Source organism: Panthera onca, chromosome B1 (genome assembly GCF_046562875.1).
Source record: "Panthera onca isolate mPanOnc1 chromosome B1, mPanOnc1 haplotype 2, whole genome shotgun sequence".
Taxonomy (NCBI): domain Eukaryota; kingdom Metazoa; phylum Chordata; class Mammalia; order Carnivora; family Felidae; genus Panthera; species Panthera onca.
Window position 1 is genome coordinate 173378419 of NC_138342.1, and position 24753 is coordinate 173403171.

The 24753-nt window shown below is 48.7% G+C and overlaps 1 protein-coding gene across 2 annotated transcripts in view; it reads left to right on the forward strand.

Moving 5' to 3' along the window:
* Positions 1-24753, forward strand: part of DPYSL2 (dihydropyrimidinase like 2) — a 132940-nt gene that overhangs the window by 65755 nt on the left and 42432 nt on the right. For both annotated transcript variants that reach the window (XM_060653210.3, XM_060653211.3), the window contains exon 3: positions 136-320. In XM_060653210.3, the coding sequence (XP_060509193.1) occupies positions 136-320 (185 nt within the window). The remainder of the gene's footprint in view (positions 1-135; positions 321-24753) is intronic.

Consider the following 24753-nt stretch of genomic DNA (forward strand, 5'->3'; position numbering starts at 1 on the left):
GAATATTAATAATAATCCAAAAAGTCTACAGAACCTAGGGAAGGATAGTTTATGGCTTTGTGAAATGTCTGTCAGAGCCCATTTGACTCAGGAGTGGTTCATTTATAACTGTTATCACCCGTCCTGTTTACTTAGGCAAATAGGGGAAAACCTGATTGTGCCAGGAGGGGTGAAGACCATCGAAGCCCATTCTAGGATGGTGATCCCCGGAGGGATTGATGTCCATACCCGCTTCCAGATGCCTGACCAAGGAATGACCTCTGCTGATGACTTCTTTCAAGGCACCAAGGCCGCCCTGGCTGGGGGAACCACCATGATCAGTAAGATAGCTTAAAAATAATCATCTCAGAGCTTGGGAACCATTATCATTTGAAAATGCGTCTGTGTTGTTTCGACTCTTTCCTTCTAATAGTTGCTGGACTGAGCAGTGGATTGCTTTACCACATAAGGGGGAGGGGGCAGGCCAGCCATTTGTCTTGTTTCCTTGTCCTCGTTTTCCGTCCAACTCTGACGTGTCCATTTGAACTTGAGAATACGGTGCTAGGGAACTGGGGTAGGATAAAAGGAACGGCCTCTTGCTTTCTCGGCTTGAACTTTTGTCTTCCTTGCTCTGAAAATGTGATTTGATGGTGGTTGCTTTAAACACATTGCATTTGGGGTCATCGTCAGAGCTGTCCGTTTTGAGCCTTTGCTCATAAGTATTTGATTTTGGCTTTTAAACAGTTCCTGAGGCTGCATCTTCTTGGAGTGACGGCGGGGTGCTGCAAATGAAGTGTGGAAGCAGGAACCTGTATTCGTTCCACTGCTAAGAAAATCAAGTGGGGGGAATATTTCCTGGCCTGGGCTTGACGTAAATGGAATTGGGCAGCCCTCCTTCGAGAGCGACCCACAGATATTGTTAATTGTCATTTATGTAGGAAAATTGCTGCCACCCAACAGCAGATGTCCTTCATGCGTTGCTCCAAGGAATTTGTGCTTTTTGTTCGGCAAAATCTGAAGTATATTTCCTGGAGTCATAGCATGCGTGTTCAAAGTTAGCTTGTATAAGGTCGGCTTCCAATGTGCCTAATGATGCCCCTGTGACAGATACTATTTTGGTTTTGAAGAGGGGGATAAGCTACACCATGGCCCATCAGAGACATATGTAAAAAAAAGAAAAAACCAAAAACCGTTTATCCAAGAGCGAAAGGAAATATATAATCCATCTTCAAAACTTACAGTTCAGTTCAGAAGAGGGTCAAAGTAGAAAGAACTTAGCTATTTTATGCTTTAGAAAAACCTATGTTGCTGCTTATTTTTCAGAATGACGGTCTTTTTTCCTTGTAACTTCACAGTCCATCTCTCAGCGTCCTTTTTTCTATTCTGCCACTTGGGCGAACATTGCCCTGCTGTCCCCTCCTAGTCTGAGCGCCCCTACGTTTTAAATTGCACTTTCTTGGTCTTCTCTCTCGGTCCTGGTCTTCAGAGTGTCTGAAGGATCAGCGACCACTGTCTTCTGGTTCAGCTTTCTAATCAGAGAGCCTGCAGGTTGAAGCCTTATTACTTCACTCTTGCTGCACACCTCACCTTCTGACCTAGTGGGAGCCATTCTCAAGGGCGTGGGGGGCGGGGATCCTCCACCCACAGCTCAGTGCCCTGACCTACTGGAAGAGGCTGCCATTTTGTCAGTCGTGTCTGCTAGGACTCAGCTGGCACCAGTGGGCCTGGCTGCCCCTTCTCCAGGGCCAGCTGCAGAGCCACATGGGAGCTTCGAGAAGCACCGACTGCTTGGGTGACAGCCTGCAAGGCCAAGCCAAGGCTATAATCTGCCTCTGTTTGAGTTCATATGAGGTCCTCGTGGGCCCCCGCGTTGTTCACCGGGTATTAATAAGCCACAAATAATCTTTCCCGAGTGAGTGGTCAGTGCTGTCTCTCAGTGGAGGGATTGCTGGGCGGGAGCCCCCTGTGGTGGAAATGCTGCCAACCAGGAGTCTGCCGTTGTGGTCTCCCTCCGGCACTGACTCGCTGTGCGACTGTGGGCAGGTCCCCTCACTTCGCGGGCCTGCGCATCTGCACGATGAAGGATCTGCACGAGCTGACCCTGCATGTCCCTTTCAGCTCCCACATTTGGTGACTCACCGAGCTCAGAGACCGTTTGCCTGTGATCAAGTGCACTTCGCTCAGCAGACGCATAAAGCCCTGTCTCCTCTCAGACTTACTTGAAAGACCCCACCATTCTGTTTTCTCGTCTCCTACCTCCCTGAATGGGCCTTTCACTCCTTGCACTTGACCCATTCTTTGGCCCCCCATTCTGTGTCTTGTCCCTTCTCTGCTTTCACGCCGCACCCCCCCCCCCCCCCGCCCCGACTGCCTTCACCACGAGGGCATATGCCTTCCTGCTGATGCCCTGACATTCTCTTTGATCTTCTTCCTCAGCAGCAGTGGGCTTCCTTCCCTTCCTTCCAAGTGGGCTCCTGAGCAGGGACAAGGGACAGATCCACAAGGCCTGTACCTGGTCTGGGGGCTGGGAACAGTCAGCAGATGGCCTTATGGCAGATAAGGGGGAAGGAGAAGTCAGACTGCCTGCCCTACACATCCGGGCAGAATGTGATCGTATTTCAGTGTAGGGTTTGTGATGCAGTAGTAAGGCTAAGAGGCTAAAAGGCAGAGGGATTTAATGAGCAAACCCCAAGGAAGAAAAGTAATCAGAGGTGGCAGGGATATGATTAGAATTGTCACACCCCAAACTCCACTGCTTTTAAAGCCCTGAGAAGAATATTACCTGCCCTTGCAAATAACCACCCATGGTTACTGACCTCTATAGAATTCCCACTGGCCTGCCCTTCCCTCGGGAAGCAAGTGGGAATGATACAGATGAGGAAATCGGGATTTCTTCTGCTTGCTGGTCAACACATTTCGGCATTGCTTCAGAAAAGCACGCTTTACAGACACAGAGTTTTGCGAAGAGGGAGAGCTAGCTTAATGTGACTTGGTTGGTACCTACAGCCTGCTCCTTCAAGGAAATTGTAGCTTCCTCAAGGAGTTTCGAGGCCAAAAAAAAAAAAAAAAAAAAAAAAAAAAAAAATGCTTAGGGCCCTGGAGGAGATTCAAGTGAAACTTGCAGAAGCAAGCCCTTGAAGTAACCGGTGCACCACTGCCCACACCCCCTTCCTGCCATCTCTCTGAGTTTCTACAAGCCTGTCACCTGCACGTGCCCTTTGCAGTGCCCTTCCCAGGTCTGTCTGAAATGGCACGGCCCAAGGTGGAAAATGTAGCCGAGTAGTCCAAGTTTAAAAAGGGAGGTGACACGTCAGCAGCAGAAAATAATATTATTGCCATCCAACAGAGCCTCCCATTGAGAATGGCACAACGAGAGCTTTGTAAGGGGCCCCCAGTGCAGGGCAGACGGAACGCCCTTTGCCCTTTCCATCCAGTGGTGGGTGGGCGGAGCCTCCAGACAGGCCCTGCACGCGGCATCGAGACCAGCCGAGGGGTCACGGAGGTGGCAGAGTTGCTTCCTGGGGAAAATGCTACTGGGTTCCCGAGAGCGTTACGCTCATCAGAGTTAAGACTCCAACATCTTAACCAGAGAGAAGCAGATGGGAATGGTTACCTCCGTTTTATAGAGGGAAAGTCCGGGGCCAGAGAGAAGGGCGTTATTTGCTGATGCTTATCCTGTGCGTTGGTGTTCGCGGCCGGTGTGGAAAACACATCTACGGGGCTGGCTTCCCCACCTGCCAGCTGTGTGACTTAAAGCCTCAGTGGCCTCATCTGCAAAGTGGGGAAAGTTGTTACACAGAGTGACTTGGAGACATGAGAACAGTGCCTGGCCCATAGTAAGCACTCAGATGGGGTTGAGTTACTTTTTTTCCATCTGTATTAGGTACCAGCAGCCTCTCATCTCTGTAGAGACCCCTTCCCGATCGCTGCTTTTGTAAGAGAGCCGGAGAAAAGAGACTGCAGCTGCAGGAGGGCACAGGGGTTCCCTAAACATGGCCGACAGGTTGTGGACCCTGGTGTCACCTGCATGCATTTCAAACATTCAGCTTCCTGGTCCCCACCCAGCATATCTAAGCAGAGAGCGTGCTGGTGGGACCTGTGAACCTGTATTTGAATCTGGATTGTCACATGCACTTGAGCTGTTCGAAAGCACGGATCTCGGGTCCAGGCCAGATCTCTGGACTCCCGATGTCTAAGGACCAGAACCCACAGTGCAGGGAAAAGAGCCTGACTGTCATTTTTGCTAACCTGAACTTCAGGCTTTCCCTGGAGGGGTGGAGCCCCAGTGCAACACCCTGCACCGCAGAGATCAGGATGGGACTTGAGCACAGAGAAGGTGCAGGCCTGGAAGAGACCTCTCTCTGAGCTCTGCACTGGTCACCTTCTAGATGGGGCTCCTTGGATGTGCCTCAGGCACCTCCATCCAGCTGTCTCCAGGCATCCTTACCCTCGCCTCTCATTGTCCTGCCTCTCTTCTGGCGCCTGACCCCAGCGAGGGCCGCAGTCACAGTTATTCTGGCCTGAACTCACAAAGTCACCCTGTGCTGCGTTGAGTGAATTTTGTCTGTCCCTTATCTCTTGCATCCGTTCCATTACTGCCACTAAGTCATACCTTTGTTGTCTGTACTGGATTTGTGCCCCCGCCTTCGGAGGAGTCTCACTGCCTCCGGGATTCTGTCTCTGCAGGGATCCTGTCTCTGCAGCGTGCACATCTCCTTGCACCATGGCACTTTCTCTGACACGGCGATGATCATGCCCTCTCCCTCCCTTGCAGCCCTCAGGGGCTCCCTTTTGCCCAGAGGATGCAGCTCAAGCAGCAGAACGCTCCATGCCGTGACCCAATCCTGCTGCCCCAGTCTCGACCCAGATGTTGTCACCTTAGCCAGGGGATGCCCTTACCTTCTTCTCTTTGCCTCCGGGAATGTTTATTACTCTTCGAGGCCCAGCTAGGTGTCACCTCTGTCCCAGAGCCCCTGCTCAGCCCCCTTCCCTGTAATCTATTGCTGCTTCTTTATGCCTTGGCAAACATGGGGTTTTTATCCCAGGGCCCTTATGACATCCATCATGTGTTATAATGTGATCAAGGCTCCTGCCTCTTTCATTTTGGTATTCCCCACCCACCCAGCAGAAGCACCTGAGGGGTGCTTCATTAATGCTTCCAGTTGAATCAATGAATGAATGAGTGAATGAGTGAATGAACGGGGACGCTAACAGCACTTGGTTTCCTGCTTCATCTGAGCCTGGTGCCAGAGGACTGGGAATCCTGGGGCCGGGTTAACATGTCTGATATCCTCTGTGGTCGTTTTGACTGAAGCAGCCGTCTCTTCAGCGGCGCCCCTGTGCCTGCTGCCCTAGCCCCACGGTCAGCCATTATGGCAGTTGGGGGAGGGATGCAGGAGAGGAGAGATCGGGGTCCATGCGATCAGGGATGGCCCCCCTTCCCCCTCCGCCTGGATTGTTCTTTCAGGAGGGGGGGGGTCGCATCTCATGTGGTCCTCCTGTGAGAGGGCTTGGCCACAGCGTACAGGGTCAGGTCTGTTTGAGGAGTAGCTCTGAGCACTGTGGCAGACTCAGCGATCACTCCCCGACACCCCCTGGGCACGTCCCAGCGTTTTCTGGAGAGTCTTGCCTGTGGAGGCAGGAGGCCTGACATGAAGGCGAAGTGGCTTCCCATGATCCTGCTGGCCGGGCTTTCCTCAGGAGACGTGGCTCTGAGTGTCACTGTGGTACATCCACTGCTTGTCATTTTTTCATCCATGTGGCATTTGGGTTTGCTCCCTGCTTCTGATGAGTACACATGTGTGAACACACACACACTATAATATGAATTGTCTGTAATTGATACTTTGATTATTCCCTTTGCATCATTCATTTGACTCGGGTTAGAAAGTGTTTACAAAAAAGGCCGACCACATCAGACTGAAGTTTCAAAGTCCAGGACCGAAGTCGTGGCCACAGAATCGGCCCGTGGCCTGGCGATTAGAAAGCCACGTTAGCCGATGGGCTGTCAGCGCAGGCTCTTCCTGTCCACTGCTTGCGTCTCCCCGGGCCCACGTGGGCGAGGTCACACATTTCGCCTAAGGACACGAGTGCCTCAGCAAGCGACCCCATGGGACTGGGCCTGCGCAGGTGGGGGGCACGTGGATCGCAGCCACGAATGGCCGGATTGGAAGAATCCCTCTACTCCCTGCAGTATTTTGGGCCGATCACCTAATACCTGCTGCCGAGCAGAATGGGGAGAGGGAATGGAACAGACGAAGCATCCTGAGAAGTAGCACAGCTCTTCCTGAAGGCCCGCACACACACTTTACTAAATGCCTTTCTTGTGGAGGAGGCCCTTGGGTCGGGCTCCACCAGCCAGCCTCATAGCCCTGTGGCGATTCGGGTGAGGCCCCTCCAGAAGCAGGGACGTTCCTGTTTGGGGGCCTAGGCCCTATGCCATGGACATTGTAGCAGGTATCTTAATCTACTCGGGGGTTCTTGCTGGCCTCTGGCTCTCAGAGCTGGCAGTTAAAATTTGGAAATCACCCCCGGCCACCTAGGGGGTGGGCCTTCGTCTTTTAGGAAGGCGTCCTATCCTCCCTGATGCAGTTCTGGCCCTGCCCGTGGGTGCTGTACACAGAGTTCAGGGCGTCTCAGTACCCGGATGCTCCCAGAGCCTACTCTCTGCCTTCCCCTAGAGCTGGATGTTTCGATTGTTGGGAACTTCCGTTCGGTTCTGTTGCCCACGATGACAGCTAGAGCCAGGCGTGGTAGGGGGGGCAGTGGGAATGTTGGGCCCCAGCAAGGTCTTCCCAGTCTTCGGATGTGAGGGACGGGCTTCAGTGGTCAGCATCCCGCAGTCTCGGGGTTCCATGTGGCTAAATAAGAGCCTGCAGGACACATACAAGCCCAAGGACGCGCTTGCTCTGTGTCCTGGCTCAGGAAGCTGGGCAGAAACTTCCGGAGGGCACAGCTCGTGCCTTATCCCTTTGTTTACGGCCCCTGACATATGTGGAAGCTGCCCGATAAAGAGCTGAACGAGTCTGGACCAAAATCTGCACCACATCCCTCCTTCTACCTTGATGGCTTAACATTGTTGTCCTGGGACCAGTCTTCTCATGTGAAATCCTACATGGACGGCCCTCCCTCCTCCCTCCCCCGACCACCTGGCGGATAAGGCTGATGAGGGCAGAGCTGCTCTGGCTGGAACAGTGGGCTGGGGGAGAGCCCAGGTCCGTGCTCCCCTTTCTCACTGTGCTCCCCACCTTGAGAGCCCCTCTGCCTCTGGGGAGTTCTAGTAGGGCTTGGGGGAGCCCAGCTGAGAAAGCACCCCATTCCATCCCTGCCTTCCCCACTGCTTGCACGCTAAGTCGTCGGGGGGAAAAGACGTTTAGTAAGAAGGGACGTACCTACTTAGTCATTTAAGAAAACTAACCGCACTGTGAGTTTTGGGTGGTTTTGGGTAACGTGCCTCCTTCTGTTCAAGACGGGGACTGGGACAAAGTACCCGTGTCCCTTCCCCTGCCTGGGTTTGCACTGGTTTGCTTTGCTTTTCACTAGAGCCCGTAATGGGTAAACACTCTTCTGTCCCCTGTTTGAAAAATTAGTGATACACAGTGTTTTACAGGGAAAAATGACCGTCTTAGGGTGGCCAAGGTGTCCATTTTTTGCGGGGGTGGCTCGGTCAGTTAAGCATCTGACTTCGGCGCGGGACCCCGATCTCCCTCTCCTCTCTCTCTCCGAGGTGTCCACATTTTCCTACCTACCATTCATAGTTCTGGCCCCAGATCACTGCTGGGCTTCTTTCTCCCTTTTTCCTCTTTGAGAAGCCATCCCTGTTTCTCCTTGGAAAAAGGATTATGTCTTTCCTTGGGTTTTGAGAGCTCTGCCTCTGACTTTCTGCTCTTGTTGGGTGAAGCCATTTACCCAAATGCCTTGCTTTTAGTCCCTCTTAACTGCCATGGTAATGATAAAGGGGAATCACAGTGAGTAGAAATTAGAGTTCTTTCTGGTTAACCCACTTGGGAGGCAGCTTTCTTTGAATGTGACTAAATGTTCCCCTAATGATAGAGAGGATGCGGTGGGGGTTGGGTCTCTGTGGCTGAGGCTGCCTACACAGGGAAGGGAATTTTGTTTCTCTGAGCCAGGGCGGTAGTTCCACACCTCGATTGCACCCTAGAATCCCCTGGGGGAGTTTTCACAGACTACAGAGACCAGAGCTTCTGACTTAATTGCTCTCGGTGGCCTGGGCATTAGTAGTTTTTAAAGCTTCCGGGTGATGGCCAAGGTTAAGAGCTATGGATCTGGGTGCCCGCTCCAACAGTTGGTTTCGGCTGAAACCGAATGAATGTCTGCCAGAGTTTTCTACAAGCTAGAGGTGCCCTCTGCACTCTGTTCTCTTCTGTATCCTGTCCTCTTTTTTTTTTCTTTTAAGTGTATTTATTTATTTTGAGAGCGAGGGAGAGAGCGTGCATGAAAGTGGAGGAGGGCAGAAAGAGAGGGAGAGAGAATCCCAGGCAGGCTCCACACTGCAGATGTGGGCCTCGATCTCAAACCTCGAGATCATGACCTGAGCTGAAATCAAGAGTCAGATGCTCAATCGACTGAGCCACCCAGGCACCCCTGTATCCTGTCTTCTTTGTGAAGGGAGGGGGAGGAGGATTGCAGCGTCATGCCCTGGGGTGGGTGGATTCTGGTGGGTGCCCTCCAGAAGCTTATGAAACTGGGTGGTGCTCAGCTGGTGTCACCAAGAAGGGCCTCCTCCTTCAGTTGTTGTCCTTGGTGTCCTGGAAGGATTGTACTTGGCTAATGCCCTAACAGGGCACTGGTTAGGACTTGGAGGATGTGGGGTAGGAAGTGATGGGCAGGAATGAGGCCAAGGGGTGAATGGGGGGGAGTACCAAAGGCAGAGTGGAGCTGGGATGTTGACTGCTGTCCCCAGCCCTGTGGGCCACCTGCTGTGCTGGTTTCCCTGAGAAAACCCTACTGTCTTTAGGTCGAATCAATAGTGTTTATGACCTAATCTCCCTCTAATGATAGGTCAGAACTGGAATCCTTCCTTGTGGGGAGACTGTGAGGGAAAAATCAAAAGAGCCTGATAATAACATAGAATCATAGACTCTTAAGGCAACCATTCGGATTTTCTGTCCCGGCCTCTGTCTCCCAGCTGGGGGAAATTTACAGGGCTTTGCTTCAGAGGGCAACACAACAGGGCAGGGGTGGGACAGCTCCAAGGAGCCCAAGATCTCGGTTTAGTTTCCCTTTCTAGCCCTTGTTGTTGCATGTGATCATGGGATACCTTAGTTCTAGATGGCAGTTTCCACGTCTATAATGTGGGGACAATGCAGCCCTGTTTTGTGGGGTTATGTGCAAAGTAAGTGAGATCGTTTGTGCCACAGTATTTGGAAATGGTTATCGGGACACTTTCGGCACATGTGTGAATCAATGGGTCTATCTATCTACGTGTTATCTGTCAGTCTGATCTCTATACCTGTCTGTCTTTCTGTCTCTTGTTTATCTCCTCTCTCATCTCTATATGCGATTTGTCATCATCTGTCTAGTGTGTATATCCAGCTATCTAGTCTCCTATCGAGCATCTAGGTAAATCTATTATCTGTAATCCATCCTGCAATCTGATGTTTACCTACCTGTCCATCGGTTGGTCTGTCTGTTGATGAGCTGTTCATCTCTCCTCCAAGAGTGCAGTCACATCCCCGCTGATTCCAGGTGGGCTATCTCCCTTCGCTGCCACTTGGTGAGTTCAAGGCTTGTTTTCATCTTCGAGCCTCTGAGGTGGAGTGTGTTCTGAACAGAGGAGGAAAAACAACTGTATATATATGTTTATATATAAGGAGCCCTCTAAAATGGCTTCTTGCACAAAAATGTGAAATTTTACTTTTCATTTCCCACCTCTCCAAATAGTTGCTGGAGAATTTGGGGCTTACATTTCTTGACAACACGCTCCGCCCCACAGATGTAAAATGATGTCACAAGGAAACAGCCCGTCAAGCCAATAGCTCTTGCTAGATTTGAATTTTCAGCCAAAACAGGACTTCAGACGAGGCCAGCTTTGTAATCGGTTGTTCCCGTGCTGGTGAACACCCGGGCCCCTCTGTTTCTCGAGGGGGATTCATTACAGTCTCTGCAAGGAGGTTCGCATTCCTTGCTGAACCTGCCCAAATCTCTCCCTTCGCACAGCTCACCGAGCTCCCCTTGCACAGCCTGGGGTCATTCTTCTGGCAGCCTTGGTGACAAATTCCTCCCCAGTGGGTGTTCCACCTAAGGAGGGATTTACTCATATGGGACGCAACACTCACAGAGCGTGGTGAGAGAGGCCGAGCAGAATGCTGAGCTCTCTCCTCTCTGCAGGCACGGTGAGCGACCCATTTGTGACATCAAATGAAGGGACCGTGTCAGACCCCTCAGAGATGAAACTGCTGGTCCCTGATCCCTTTATTGGCCCGTCGTGGCAGAGAGAGGTAGCTGCTGTTTCTTGGACGTGTACAACTCCTGCTTCTTCCTTTCAGCTGGGAGTCTTTCTTCTTACTTATTTATTTCTTGCCCTGGTTCATTAGCTGCAAAATCACGGGGGACAAAAGGCCAAACAAATCCGTAGTGGAGGCAACAAGAGAGTTCAGTTGGAAAGCTATGCCCTAGGGGGTGGACAGATATTTGGGGGACATGCTGTGCCCAGTGTCAGGGGTGGGGCCCAGGGCTTGGGATCAGGCATTGGGCTGATAGCTATCCCCAAGAAACAGAAAGATTTTGGTGTTCAAGCTTTATTTTGTTCTCTATCGTTGGATAGATTTAAAAGCATTTGATTTAAAAGCATTTTTTGTGGGGGCGCCTGGGTGGCTCGGTCAGTTAAGTGTCCGACCTTGGCTCAGGTCATGATCTGGCAGTCCGTGAGTTCGAGCCCCATGTCAGGCTCTGTGCTGACACCTCGGAGCCTGGAACCTGCTTCAGATTCTGTGTCTCCCTCTCTCTCTGCCCCTAACCCACGCGCATTCTGTCTGTCTCTCTCAAGAATAAACACTGAAAAAAAATTTAAAAGCATTTTTTCCTGTAATATAAAGGGGGGAAGTGATCAGATAGTGTGACCATCTCTCACTAAGCAGGAGGCCGTGTCAGGCGGGGGCGGGGGGGGAGACGCTCACCAAGAGGGTGGCAGGGGAGTATCTGACCATCCAACAGAAGCACTGGATTGATGACCTAGATTTCCCCCTGTGTCCCAAGGTGACTGGAAAGCAATCGAGAGGAGTAACCGATGCCATGCGTTCACTCGCGGAACTTTCCTGCTTCTGGGAGGCCCAGGAGCTCTTTTCCATGCTGGACCACATTGTGCTGAGTCCTGTCACGCAAGCTGCTTCAAAGATCTTCTTGCCCTTGCCCGGGCCTCGTCTTTCCTCATTTCTCTGACTTGCTTTGGCATGGCCCTCCACGAGGCTCAGCGGGCTATGTTCTTCGCAAGTCCGATCGGGAAACACCTCAGGCAGATGGCAGTGTTTGAGGAGCAGCAGAGACAGGGAGGAAAGTCAGACGGTTGTGCAGGGCTGGGATTGCTGCTCTGCACATTGTTGTTTCCTGCACGGAGATAATCTGAGGAGACACATGAGGTGTAACGGAAAGAATTTGAGGCCCCGGCTTCTTGACGACACATCTTCACGGAGCTAGGAATCAGGAGACCTTCGTTCTGGTGTTTGCTGCTTGTTTATTCGCTCGGGCAGGGTGTCCCTTATTTCTGTCTTGGTGTCGTCAGTTGCTGGAGGGGCCTGGGTTGGACTTTCCTGCCTAATAGGGTTGCAGTGAGGAATCGGTGACGCCGCACAAGTGGCACCCAATGTGGGCAGGTTGTGTGTGAGGGCAAGTGGGCCCCACGGCCCAGTTTTGCTCCTGGCAGTGAAAACTTTTTTTTTCCTTTGACAATGTATTCATGTTTGAGAGGCAGAGAGAGATAGAGCGTGAGTGGGGGAGGGACAGAGAAAGAGGGAGACACAGAATCCGAAGCAGGCTCTGGGATCTGGGCTGTCGGCACAGAGCCCGACGCGGGGCTCGAACCCACGGACCGTGGGATCGCGGCCTGAGCTGAAGTCGGACGCTCAACCGATTGAGCCACCCAGGCGCCCTGACGGTTAAAACGTTTCATTTTGACCCCTGGAGACTGAGGTATTTGAAGGGGGTACGTTTGCTTTGTAGTGATTGACTTCAGCAACCACCTTACTTTTCATCATATACCCGTCTGTCTTCGTTCATGGAGATTCAGTCAAAATGGTCAGTGTAGCTCCAAAATGGTGTTTCTTTGGACGTGATGATAGCACATCCTCCCCACCCCCTGAATGTCTTTTCTAGCTGAAAGCGTTTAGCTCTGTTATTGGAGACTTCTCCCCTGGCCCCAGGAGAACATAGTTTCCATCTTAGTTTGGAAAAGGAGAATTTGCTTTGCTGAATTTTGCTGCGTTTTAAGACACCTGATTGTTTCCTCTCCTATATTCTAGAAACAGACCCACGTGTTTATTGGAAAACGGTACTTTTCAATCACGGTTGGCTCAAAGGGCAGGTTAACATTTTAACATTAAAATCGTAGTTGCTGGGGGATGAATGGTAGTCCAACACCTGATTGCAAGCTCCAGGTGAGGGCTGTGTCTGAGACTTAGCAATTGGTTTTTTTTTTTTAATGGTTTATTATTATTATTATTTATTTTTGAGAGAGAGAGAGACAGTGTGAGCAGGGAAGGGACAGAGAGAGAGTGAGACACAGAATCCAAAGCAGTCCAGAGACTCTCAGCTGTCAGCACAGAGCCCAGTACGGGGCTCGAACTCATGAACTGCAAGATCATGACCTGAGCTGAAGTTGGACGCCTCATTGACTGAGCCACCCAGGCACCCCTTAGAGATTGTTTATTGCTGTCTCTTCGTGTTGCCGCAGGGAGACCAAAGCCCGGGAGGGGGTGTGTCCTTGTGGGCGGGACTGAGATGATTCCTGTGACCTCTGTCCCATGGTGCATGTTTATATCTGTATTCGTGTGTCTTGTGTGCATTTTAGTTCACTACCAACAGTGAGTGCAGGTGGAAGTTCACCCAGTCTTCTGACGAAGAGAATCTTTTCTACCGTGCAAAGCTCATCTCTAGGAAAAAGCTTACTTTCCAGAGACTAACTGAAGAAGGTGTTATTCCTGTTTGCAGTGAAGTGTAGGTTTTCATTAAATGGCAAGGCCTCCTAGTGAAAGACAGACTGGAAAAGCTGATAAATAAAAAAGAAATAGATTCTCTGTCTGTAGGGAGATGGAAAGTTTTTATTCAACTGTATTTCTGCTGCTTTTGGCTTGAGCGAATAGGCATATGACTTTTCTGTCTTCGTTCTGAGAGTCAGATGATCCAGAAACCACGTTCTGCACAACATTTCTGTTTCTATGACATAAATCCCTTATTTCCATTGTCTCCTTGCCAATTAAAGGTGGCCTCTAGCAACCGATGGGTTTTCCATCCAGGATTGTGCCAGAAAACATTATTTTCTTGACTGGGTTCCCTCCTCATGGATTGGTTTGACCCTGGCTTTTTCCGCATTCTCTTTGTCTCGAAGGCAATTTGCAAAAAAAACCAAAAACTGCCTATCCGTTCTGCTTCCCCCTGGGAGAAAAGATGCTAGGTAATAGTCTCATTAGTTCAAGCTTGCTTTATTCATTAATTAACTAATCCATTCGTTATTTATGTGTGTATGCGCATGTTGGCTTACACAAACTATACTGACTCGTTAAAAATAAAAAAATAAAAAAACAACAAATAATTTACATGCCATAAAACTTAGTCTTTTAAGGTGTACAATTCAGTGGTTTTCAGTGTATTCATAGAATTGTGGAGCCATCACTCCCGCCTGAAGTCAGAACATTCTCACCTCCCCGAAAGGAACCACATAGCAGTTAGCAGCTATGCCCCACCCCCAGCTCATTCCATATACTCAGCTACTCTCTGTCTCTGTGGATTCGGACATTTCGTATAAATGGGATCGTGTAGTATGTGGCCTCTTGTGTCTGGCTTCTTTCGTTTAGCCTGATGTCTTCAGGGCTCATGCGTGTTGTGGCATGGATCAGCACTTCATTCTCTTTTATGGCCGAATAATAATAGTGTATGTATGGATATACTACATTTTGCTTATCCATTGACCAGTTGACGGCATTTGGGTTGTTTCTACTCTGCGGCTATTGCGAAATGAATAATGTTCTTTGGTGGACACGTTTTTGTGTGCACATATGTTTTCATTTGCCTTGGGTGTATGTCCAGCAGATGGGTTGCTGGGGTTTATGCTAATTCTATCTTTCACTTTCAGGGGACCTGCCAAACTTCTACAGCGGCACCATTTTCCTTTCCCACCAGCAGTGTAGGAAGGCTCCGGTTTCTCCATATCCTTGCCAGTGCTCGTTATTGTCCGTTGTTTTGGTCACAGCCACCGGGGTGGGGAGTGAGGTCGTAGGTCATCGTGGTTTGACTTTAGGCTTTATTTTAAGGCCGGTCCGCTTGCTCACTGACCCTTAGTCACGCTTATCTTGATCTGTGATGTGAGAACTTGGTTTTGAGTGTGTTTTCCTAGCCTTGCAGAGGGGCATCTGATGTGACAAGTGTAGGAATGCTCATCGAGATGAGACAGGTAACGGAAATCACGTATACAACAGAAAAGCAGCCCTCCCACCCAACGGCCTCTGAAATTCTCTCTTTGGGGGTTCATTGGCCTGGCTGGCTGCAGTGACTGCCTCTGCCCCCTCCACATTGGCTCTTATCTCACCCTTTGGCCCAGAGTGAGTCCTGTTTTGCTGCCTTTTTGACCATCCTTCATTCTGCTTTATGGTGGGGTGGGCAGGTAAACTACCCCGTGCCAGGGAGGGAACCTGGCAGAGGCTCCTAAGCCCGCCAGGCCCGGGGAAACCTGGGAATCTCCCAGGCCAGTCCATTCCTGCCTCGGATGGGCATCCCCCCTCTCCATAGGCTAGATTAAGAAGATAGTTTACCTTCTGCATTTACAGTTACAGAGCCCTTTACACACAGCTGCTCTCCCCTGGGACCCTCCTTTTCACAATCTGTAAGACAGGGTGGGAAATGCCCGCGCCCCCAGCCCCTCCCCGGCATTTCCCACGAGAAAGCTGCAGAGTAGAGAGGTTAAGTGACTTGCCCAAGGCCACCCAACTAATACAAGGCGGAACGCAGGCTCGTCCTGGTGGGATGTTGCCCGCCTCTGTCATCGGGCGAGGGGACATCAGGCGTGTGAACGTGGCTTCAGTGTGCGCCCTGGATTTGGGGCGGCTCCCTCATCGCTCTCTGGATGTTTCTGACGTAGTATCAACGAGCACCTGCTCCATCTGAGAACTGATGGTATTGTGCTCGACTGCGGAGGCCGCGATTGATGTGGGCTGGCGGAGAGTGATAACGAGAAGGATGTGGTCACTTTCTCAGTGCCGTTGCAGCTATTGCTTTGTTTAAACAAAGTTAATGAGCACCGTGGTTTCCACTGCTAAGAAAACCCTGTTCATTCATCCGTTCAGCTGATGTTCATTCTGCTGCGCGGTAGGTACTGGTCTCAGCATTCAGACTGCAGACAGAGTTCCCATTCTCAAAGAACTCGCAGGCCATTGGGGAGACCAGCAAATAAAAGCTTAACAATATAATGTGGTAGCCCCTACACTAAGGTTCAGGGGGCAGCTGAGAAAAAGACATCTTTAAAATCTGCCTGAGAGGGTCAGGGGGAGACTTCCGCCGAGGCTTGAAGGCAGGCCAGGATTTTGCCCTGGAGTCCGATTGTGGGGTGGGCAGCAGGAGGAGGTGTCCAGCCAAAAGCGAGGCATGTATGACTGGATCGAGGCACATGGGAGCCGGTGAGTAAGAGTCTGGCACCCTTTAGAATTTAGAAGTAAATCAGTATTGCTGGGTATTAAAAAAAAAAGTTCCAGCAGGAAGGACATGGCGGGGAGTCTAGAAGGAAGGGGAGTGGGGAGGGGAGGCTGGTGGGGAGGGGTGTCGTGTGAGAGCAGCCTGTTGGGGCAGGAGTGCTGCCACTGATCTCTGAGGCCGCAGGGGAGCCCCTGCCCCCTGTTTTTTCCAGACTCTGTTCCCTTCCAGTTTGCCTCAAAACCCAACCAAGTCCTGTCCCAGGCAATGCTGAGGGACTGCGGGTGGTGGAGAGTCAGTTCCTCGAGGGCAGGACCGGGGCACTGATGGGAAACCCTTGTTGTGCGAGGGTAGGTCTTCAGGAGTTGCTGCCTTAGGGGCAGGGCACGGCCTAAGGGAGGTGTGATGCAGGGATGGACTCTGGGTTTGGCCACCTGGTGTTTGAGTTCTGCCTTCACTGCATACCAGCTGAGCAAGTACTTTTTGCGTCCCTGAGCCACACTTTTCTTTCTCTTCCTTTCTTCCTTCTTTTTTAATTTATTCTTTTAAATTTCCCTAAGACATACGTAGCTTAAGGTTTACCATTTTGACCATTTAAAAAAAAACTTTTTTTTTTAACGTTTATTTATTTTTGAGAGAGCGAGACAGCGTGAGCAGGGGAGAGGCAGAGAAAGAGGGAGACACAGAATCTGAAGCAGGTTCCAGGCTCTGAGCTGTCAGCACAGAGCCCGACGCGGGGCTCGAACTCATGGACCGTGAGATCATGACCTGAGCTGAAGCCGGACGTTCAGCCGACTGAGCCACTCAGGCGCCCCCATTTTGACCATTTTTAACAAATTTTATTTCACATAGAGAGAGAGAGAGAGGGAGAGAGAGGGGGGTGAGTGAGGGGCAGAGGGGGAGAGAGAGAATCCCAAGCAGGATCCACGCTCAGCAGGGCTCGATCCCACGATCCTGGGATCGTGACCTGAGCTGAAACCGAGAGTTGGACACTCAACCAATGGAGCCACTCAGGCGCCCCCATTTTGACCATTTTTAAGTGTGCAGCCTAGAGACTCTATACCTGGTAAACACTAACTCCCTGGTCCTCTTCCCCACAGCCCCTGACAGCCACTGTGCTACTTTCTGACTCTATGAATTTGACTATGAATTGTTGATCGTACATGTTTGCCTTTTTGTGACTGGCTTATTGAAGTCAGCGTAATGTCTTCAAGGTCCATCCATGTTGCTGGACGCGTCAGAGTTTCCTTCCCCTTAATGGTTGAATGGTACTCCATCGTATGGATATTCCATCTTTTGAAATCCACTCATCTGTTGATGGACACTTGGATTGTCACCGCCTCTTGGCTATTGTGAGCAGTCTTCTCTGAATAAGTATCTGTTCCAGTCTTTGCTTTTAATCCTTTGGGATATACACCCAGAAGTGGAATTGCTGAATCATATGGTAATTTTTAGCCACAGTTTTCTGATGTTTCAAGGTTTCGGTACGGCTTATATTTGATAGATTATATAAACTACCGAGCATGTGTTTGGCACATGATAAATGTTAATTCCATCCTTTCTGAAAGGCCCCTTCCACCCTCCTGAAAAATTCACCCTTTAAAACAAAAGCACTTTTAACTATTTTGATGAAAAATACCTCTTCAAAGTCACCTGGCTAGCTCAGTCGGTAGAGCATGTGAATCTTGATCTTGGGGTGATGAGTTTGAGCCCCGCGTTGGGCATAGAGTTTACTTAAGAAGTAATAGTAAAGTAGGAGAAAATAAAAGAAAATATTCTTTGTTGTTCTCATGTATTTAAAAAAAACAACAACAAAAAACCTCTTCAGGGATAGTGCCTGTTTCCTTCTAAGTGAAGGGAGTGGAACATACTTTAAACTCTTAATGCCTCAAGGTTAGTTCCCACCCCCCCCCCCACCCCCCCCCCCCCCCCACAAGGTTATTGTTTTGAATCTGTGTTAGAGCATTGTGCTGCTTGCAAAAGTGTTGGGCTTTTAAAAACTCCCACAAATGGTCTCTAGCTGTTGGGAGTATTTGTCTCCATTTCATCGTTTCCCTGCCTCCTCCCTTCCTGGCCTCCCTTACTTCTTATTGCTACTAGAGTACCTGACTGTGGTTGCTAGCCTCCCTCCTTTAAGTTCACGTTTCAAGAATGCCTTCTGCTTGAGGACCAGGGGACGGAGATCCTCGCTAATGTATGGGGGTAGGAATAGGCAGGCGCTGAGTGAGATTCTGTAACTACTCTTCCCCGAGAGCAGTTTGTTTTAACTGAATGGAGGTCTTTGGGGGCAATTGTATGGAGTTTGAGTGAAGAGTCAGATGGCCAGATGTGGATAGTGCGGTGTCATTGTGTCTTGGAAATTATGCTAGGGAGGAGGTGAAAGCCAGAGGAGTACTCTGCCAGGTCTGAAGGGCAAGTGGACAGCTTCCATCTGGATGGTCTTGGAAGGCTTCTTGGGGGTGGGGGGTGAGAAACGGGCCTAGTTGGGGATAGAGGTGAATGAATGTGTGAGAGAACACATCTCTCTTCTCTAGAGAGAGTCAGAGGAAGCCCAGACCTAGGAAATCAGCTGCTGGATGCTCCTTGGGCTCCGTGGCCACTGTGCTTTGACACTGCTTCACTGTAGGACCCAGGAAAAGTCTGACATCTGACCATCTCCATTCTAATCCCCTCCCTGTCCAGTCTTGCATTTACCGTAGGAGATATTAGCATTGTCTTCATTCGGTCTGTTTTAGAATCCAGTATCTTCTGTGTTTCTCAAAGGCATTTTTGTCCGGTTGGGGAAAGTGTGTAGAAACTGCTCTCTTCTCTTTGCTTTGAAGTTTCATTTTGCCTCAGGTCTCTGGGCCATGGAACTTGGGCAGGAGCACTAGTGCCTGCCCAGCACATACTTCAGTGTTTCCCTCCCTGCTGAGTAAGAGGCCAGAATTCCAGTTACTATCTCTATTATATAACGTTGTTCTGGAAGTCCTAGCCAATGTAATAAGACAAGAAAAATAAGCGGTAAAAATATTGGAAAGGAAAAATAAAATGATTGTTATTTGTTAGGTGGTCTTAAATATTCAAAGGAATTAACTGAAGAAAATATTGGGTCTAAGAAGAAAGCTTATTAACATGACCAGTTTAAAATTATGTATTCAAGGGGTACCTAGGTGGCTTAGTTGGTTAAGCATCCGACTCTTGGTTTTGGCTCAGGTCATGATCTCACAGTTTGTTGGGTTTGTGGGATTGAGCCCCACACCGAGCTCTGTGCTGACTGTGTGGAGCCTGCTTAGGATTCTCTGTTTGTCTCTTCCTCCCGCTTGTGCCTGTGCGCACACGTGCGCGTCCTGTCTCTCTCAAAATAAATTAATAAAGTGAAAAAATAAAAATATGTATTCAAAAGTAACAGCTTTCTCATATGCCAGACGTAACCAACTGGAAAATATAATTTAAGAATCCCATTCACAATAGCTGTACAAAATATAAAATAACGGGATTACAAGAATACATTCTTATATATGGGACTTGAGAAAAGACTTAAAAAAAAATGCTATGTTGATGCATAGAAAGACCTAATTCTGTAAAGGAACATATTCTTTAGAGATTAATCTATAAATTCAGTGTGATTCCAACCAAAACCTCAAAGAGTATTTTGGCTTTTTGACACTTGACTGAATGATTCTGAAGTTTGGGTTAAAGAATCAACAAACCCTAAAAGCCAAGAACATATTTTAAAAGCACATAATGAAGAAGGGCAGGAAGCCATACTTAATGGGATATTTAAAAAGCTATACACATGTCATAATTAAAGTGATATGGCACTACTTCTAGAAGAGACATCAATGTCAGTAAGGTAAAGTAGACAAACTATAGGTATTTGTGTGAAAAAAGGAACATTTCAAGCTCATGGTGAAATGATGGTACAGTCATAGTATTATGCTGGCATAGTTAACCACTTGAAAAATAGAGAAAAGTAAACTCCTCATTCACATCCTCTATCCAAATACCTTTCGGAGAGTTTAAGTTAAATTTAAGCAACAAAGTCAAGAGAGAACCAGAAGAAAATATAGATGAAGAGTCCCATGCTTTAGATAGAGGTAGAATCAGAAAAGACAGAGACATGTGACAACATAGAAATGAAAGACGTCATCAGAGTAAAATAGTCAAAAGAAACACCAGAAGTAGGAAATTAGATTTGAAAAATACGAGAAAGGTTGATGCATTTAAAGTGTGGAATCTTAAGGATGCCTGAGTGGCTCAGTTGGTTAAGCGTCTGACTCTTGATCTCAGCTCAGGTCTTGATCTCAGGCATTGGGCTCCAAAGGGGTCATGGAGCCTACTTAAAAAAAAAAAAAAAAAAAAAAAAGAGAGAGAGAGAGAGAGAGAAGTAAAATAGAATATGAAAAGTTAACATTTCAATAAAAAGATGAACACTAATAGAAAAAATAAAGGGTATGAACATGGTATGCACAAACGAAGAAATAATTCTACCATAAAACTTAAGGGAAAATATTCAACTTGAATGAGTAATACAGAATACCAATTAAAATAACATTGAGCTAATTTTTGTCTACTGAATTTTCAAATAGTGAAAGGAAGTAATACCTTGTTAACTAGGTTGTGGTGAAATGGCACTCCTAAGTGCCTGCTAGGTGCTTCCACTGATCTGGCCTTTCTGGAGGGGAGTGAGACTGTATCTAACGAGGTCCTTGCAAATTTATAAGCAAGAGATATTCATACCCCTTGAGTCTGAATTATCAGTATGCATTGTTTTGCTCTACGGGTGTTCACTGTAACATTATGTTTGATGAGAAAAGATGAAAAACAACCTAAATGAACAAAATACATAATTGGCTAAGTAAATGATAGCCATCTCAAGGAAAAGGTAGTTATGTAGTCATTAAAAACTATTGTGGAAAATATCTACGAATACAAACATGTTCACAACATATCGATGGAAGAAAAGTAGACCGTGATCCCTATATCCTGATTTGATACTTTCTAAAAAGAGCTTCTTTTTTAAAAGAGCTTTATTAAAATATAGCTTACATACTGTAGAGTTAGGATACTACTTTCATAAAGAATATGTAAGTGGGTGTGTACGTGGGTAGGAAAAAAGATTGGGTACACATACATCAGACATGTATTTTCTTTGGATGATGGAACAACAGAAAATTTTGGGTTTTTCCTAAATTCTTTCTTGTTTTCCAGGTTTTTGGCATTTAAGTACTTTTGCACTTAAAGGAATTTTATAGAAAGAAAAGTTTCCTTGGAACGCTCCTTTGCATCTGGGTTATTATCTCTCACCCCTGTCGTTCTTGGGGAGGAAGAGAACATAATGTGAGGAAGTGTTTGGATTTTATGTACCGTGGCGCAGGCTGGCGTTTGTGAACTTTCAACTACCCACACGGTGATAGGGTTTAACGACAGGCTCCCTGAACAGCTGGGTCCCTTATCGGGCTTAAACCTCATTGTCCAGATACATTGGCTGTTATTCAGAGTCTTATTAATCAACTAGGGGAAAAAGACCCATTGAACCGTTAGCTCTCTGCCCGTTATGGGGAGCACATGATGATACAATGACCATGGTTCAGACTCCAGAGATGTTATGCTGTGTTTTTGAATTCAGTCCAGGTTCCTAGGAGGAAAACACCCGTCAATTATGTTGGCTCTAGATAGGTCCCAGTCAACATATGACATCACCAACTCTTCCTTCCCTGCCCAACTTTCTTTGGAGGGGATGCAAGGAAGACAGTTGTGCAAAACTGGAATAAACAGAATAGACACCAGGCTCCCCATGCTTTTGCTTCTAGGTTGAGCTGCCATCCAATAGCCGGTATGTTCTTTTTCAGGCACAGTGAGACTCTTGTCGCAGCAGCTTTGTACAAGGTGGATTAGTTGCTCGTCAGCTAATTAGAGTCCCGAGTACACGTCACTTCTTATCTGAACTAGGTCCTCTTGTTGTCTTTATTATATTATTTGGCGTGTGCCCATAAATGATGTCCTGAAATACAGTAGTTGTGAGCATGACATCTTTTATTTTGGGCCACATTTCCTTAGAAAGGTGATTGTAATCAGATCATGGGGTTTGTTTGATTATCTACTTGAATAGGAATGTAAACATGACCCTGTTTCTTTAATTTGCTTCTTGTTTTTTCCGTTGTTGTCCTTGACCTTGGGTCTTTGGCTGTAGCATTTGACATAGTTCTACCCATTATGTATGCGAGTACACGGGTTTCTGTTGGGCCATAATAAGGAAGCTGCGGGTCCTTGAGTTTATAGTTGGATTCCCTTCCCAACAGGGGACCAGCAGGAAGGAAAACGAGACAAACCCACTCTGCACGTGAAAGCCTTGCAGTGGGGCTTTTATGTTTTTGCGATGTTCCACACAGCCCTGTAATCTCTTATTTTTGGCAAGCCAGCACTGAATCTGTGGTCCGGTAGCCCCGGGCAACCAAAAGCTGAGACAAACAGAGGAAGTGTCATTACTCACATGTTTCCCCAGCCACCTCATCTGGGTCCGTCGCAGCCAGCTGCCGCCCCTCTTTCGAGGTGGAGCTCCTTGGAGCAGAGTCCGACCAGGACCCACACGGACACCCTTGAGGTTGTCGTTCCCTGGCCCCTAGGGTCCCTGTTGCTCCTTACTTTCCTGCATTCTTTCTGTAATTTGTTCGTAGTCTGGATTTGACTTTATGGCAGACTTTGTGGTGAAAAGTGGGACGTCTCCATTTCCTTAAAGCAGCCTGAAGGCCCCGGGAGGTGGAGGGAACAACCCTCCAGCCCCTGTGTCCCTGTCACACGCGCACCGGCGTGCAGATGCACATGCACGCACATGCCTGTGCACACTCACACATGCATGCGCACGCACACCCTCTTGGGTCATCCGGCTGGTGCCCAGGCTATAGTGTCTGGAAAACGGGGCTGATGGAAGGGGTCTGCTCAGGAAATCTGCAGACCTTCGGGCTGCCTTGGCTACCAGCCCTTAACAAAGCTCACCTGCTAGGTCCTCTCCTCCCCAGAAGTTGACATGGGAGAACCAGATCCTAGATCCCAGCCTGTGGTGCCCGTATCCCTGGGGGATTTTGAATATATAAATTGTTTCAATGTTTTGAAGAGCCTGCGGGGAGATTTAACTGAAGTGATGTTTCCAGGATAGGCTCAGGTTTCTTTGCTTGTGATGGGAATTAGGGGAACGCTCATAATGGTGATTAGTTTGTGATTTCTGTTCTGATTGGGTAGAGGTTCCCTGGGAGGTGAAAAGTCTATATTTATGTTGGTTGAAAGAGGGTCTCTGATTCCTCCTGTGCTGGCATTTACTGTCTTGCATTTTACAACCAGTGCCTACTTGCTGTGTAAACAGGACAGATTTGTTTTGCTTATCTTGGTCTTATTTAGTTTTATGCAAAAGACTTAAAGTTCTGGGCAGTTCTTTTCTTGTGACCCCGGGAGCCTCGGGCCTCCTCTCAATGACGCCTTTATCCTGTCTGTTCTCATAACCTGTTACTCCTCAGTGGGTTTTCTCCCTGAGCCGACCCCACCGAGCCCTTCCCCTGGCCCCTGGCCCCTGGCCCACACGGGGCACTGAAGAATGCCCTTGGATTCTGTGCCCCTAGGGTGCCCCAAGCCCTGACCCCCTTTTGTGATACCTCTAAGTAAAATTGAACATTGAAGGAAGACTGACTTCGCGCCAGGAATTGGGTCAAGCAGCCTTTTATCCTCAAGACAATCCTATTTTGCTTTTAATTTAACAAATGCTTATGTAAGACCTACTGTGCCAAGCTCTGTTATAAGCCCCTTTACAAATACCATTTCGTAAGAGCCTTGTGAGCGGGTGCTGTTATTATCTCCTTCCGAGTAAGAAAACTGAGGCCCAGAGAAGAGAAAGGTTGCTAAGGTTATATAGTCAGTGGATGGTAGAGTTGGGGTGCCAGCTCAGAGTTCATGCTTCTACCCCTATTCTAGGAAGTAGTCACTGTTGCTGTTCTTATTTTGCAGATGGGGAAACGGAGGCACTGGGGAGGGGTGGTTAAATAAGTTGCCTGAGGTCCTAGGACTAGTCAGTGGCGGGGCCGGAGATTCAACCCCAGACAAGTGAGCTCTGTACCTCAGCAGTGCACTGCCTGGGGGTTTCCATCACACCGTGTTTCCAGCACATTCGGCCTGGACGCTTAACAGCATCAGAGACCACTCGCACCCAACGCTGCATTTCCTGGTTCCCTAACATTTCCTTCATGAGCGAGAGCCCCGCTTTTCAGATGCTGGTGCCGAGGGCCAGTTGTCTGAGCGGGGCATTTGAGAGCCTGCGAGCCGCAGGGCCTGTGGAACCGTGTAGGGAGGAGTCACTCCCCTGGACTTCACCATGCTCTGAGGAATTCCAGGATCAAAACGCTAGCCTGAAGCCAACCCTGTGGTTCTCCCCCTGGTGCAGGGATAGGGAGTGCCATACCCTTGGCCTTTTCTTCAGACTCAGAATGCCTGTCTAATTACAAGAAACAGAACCGTCTCCCACTCTTAGCCAATGATTTCAACATCTCTTGGAGACATCCTCCATGGATCTGAAGTTTGAAGCTTTGCATTCTAATGAATTTGGCTGGGATTTTCACCTTTGGCTCTCCCTGCCTTCTCCCTGGGCCACGATTTCATCATCGTGCTTTGGGGATGGAGCTTCCTGTTCAGGGTCTGTCTTTCGGCAAACATACGTGGAGACAAAGCATGACTTCTCTCTGTGCCCCTGGGGTCTGGGGGCCTGGGCTGTCTCCAGCTCTGCCTCCCATCTCCTGTCTCCATCTCAGATGCTTAGCAAGACAGCCTTAGTGGGAGTCACCTTAGGCTCTCGTGACAAAGCTGGAAGGAGGGTTGGGGGGCACCAGAGCTGATGGTGGACGTGGCCATTTAATCATGTTCTTGTTAAATTGTCAGTAACTTCTTTGTCCAGCT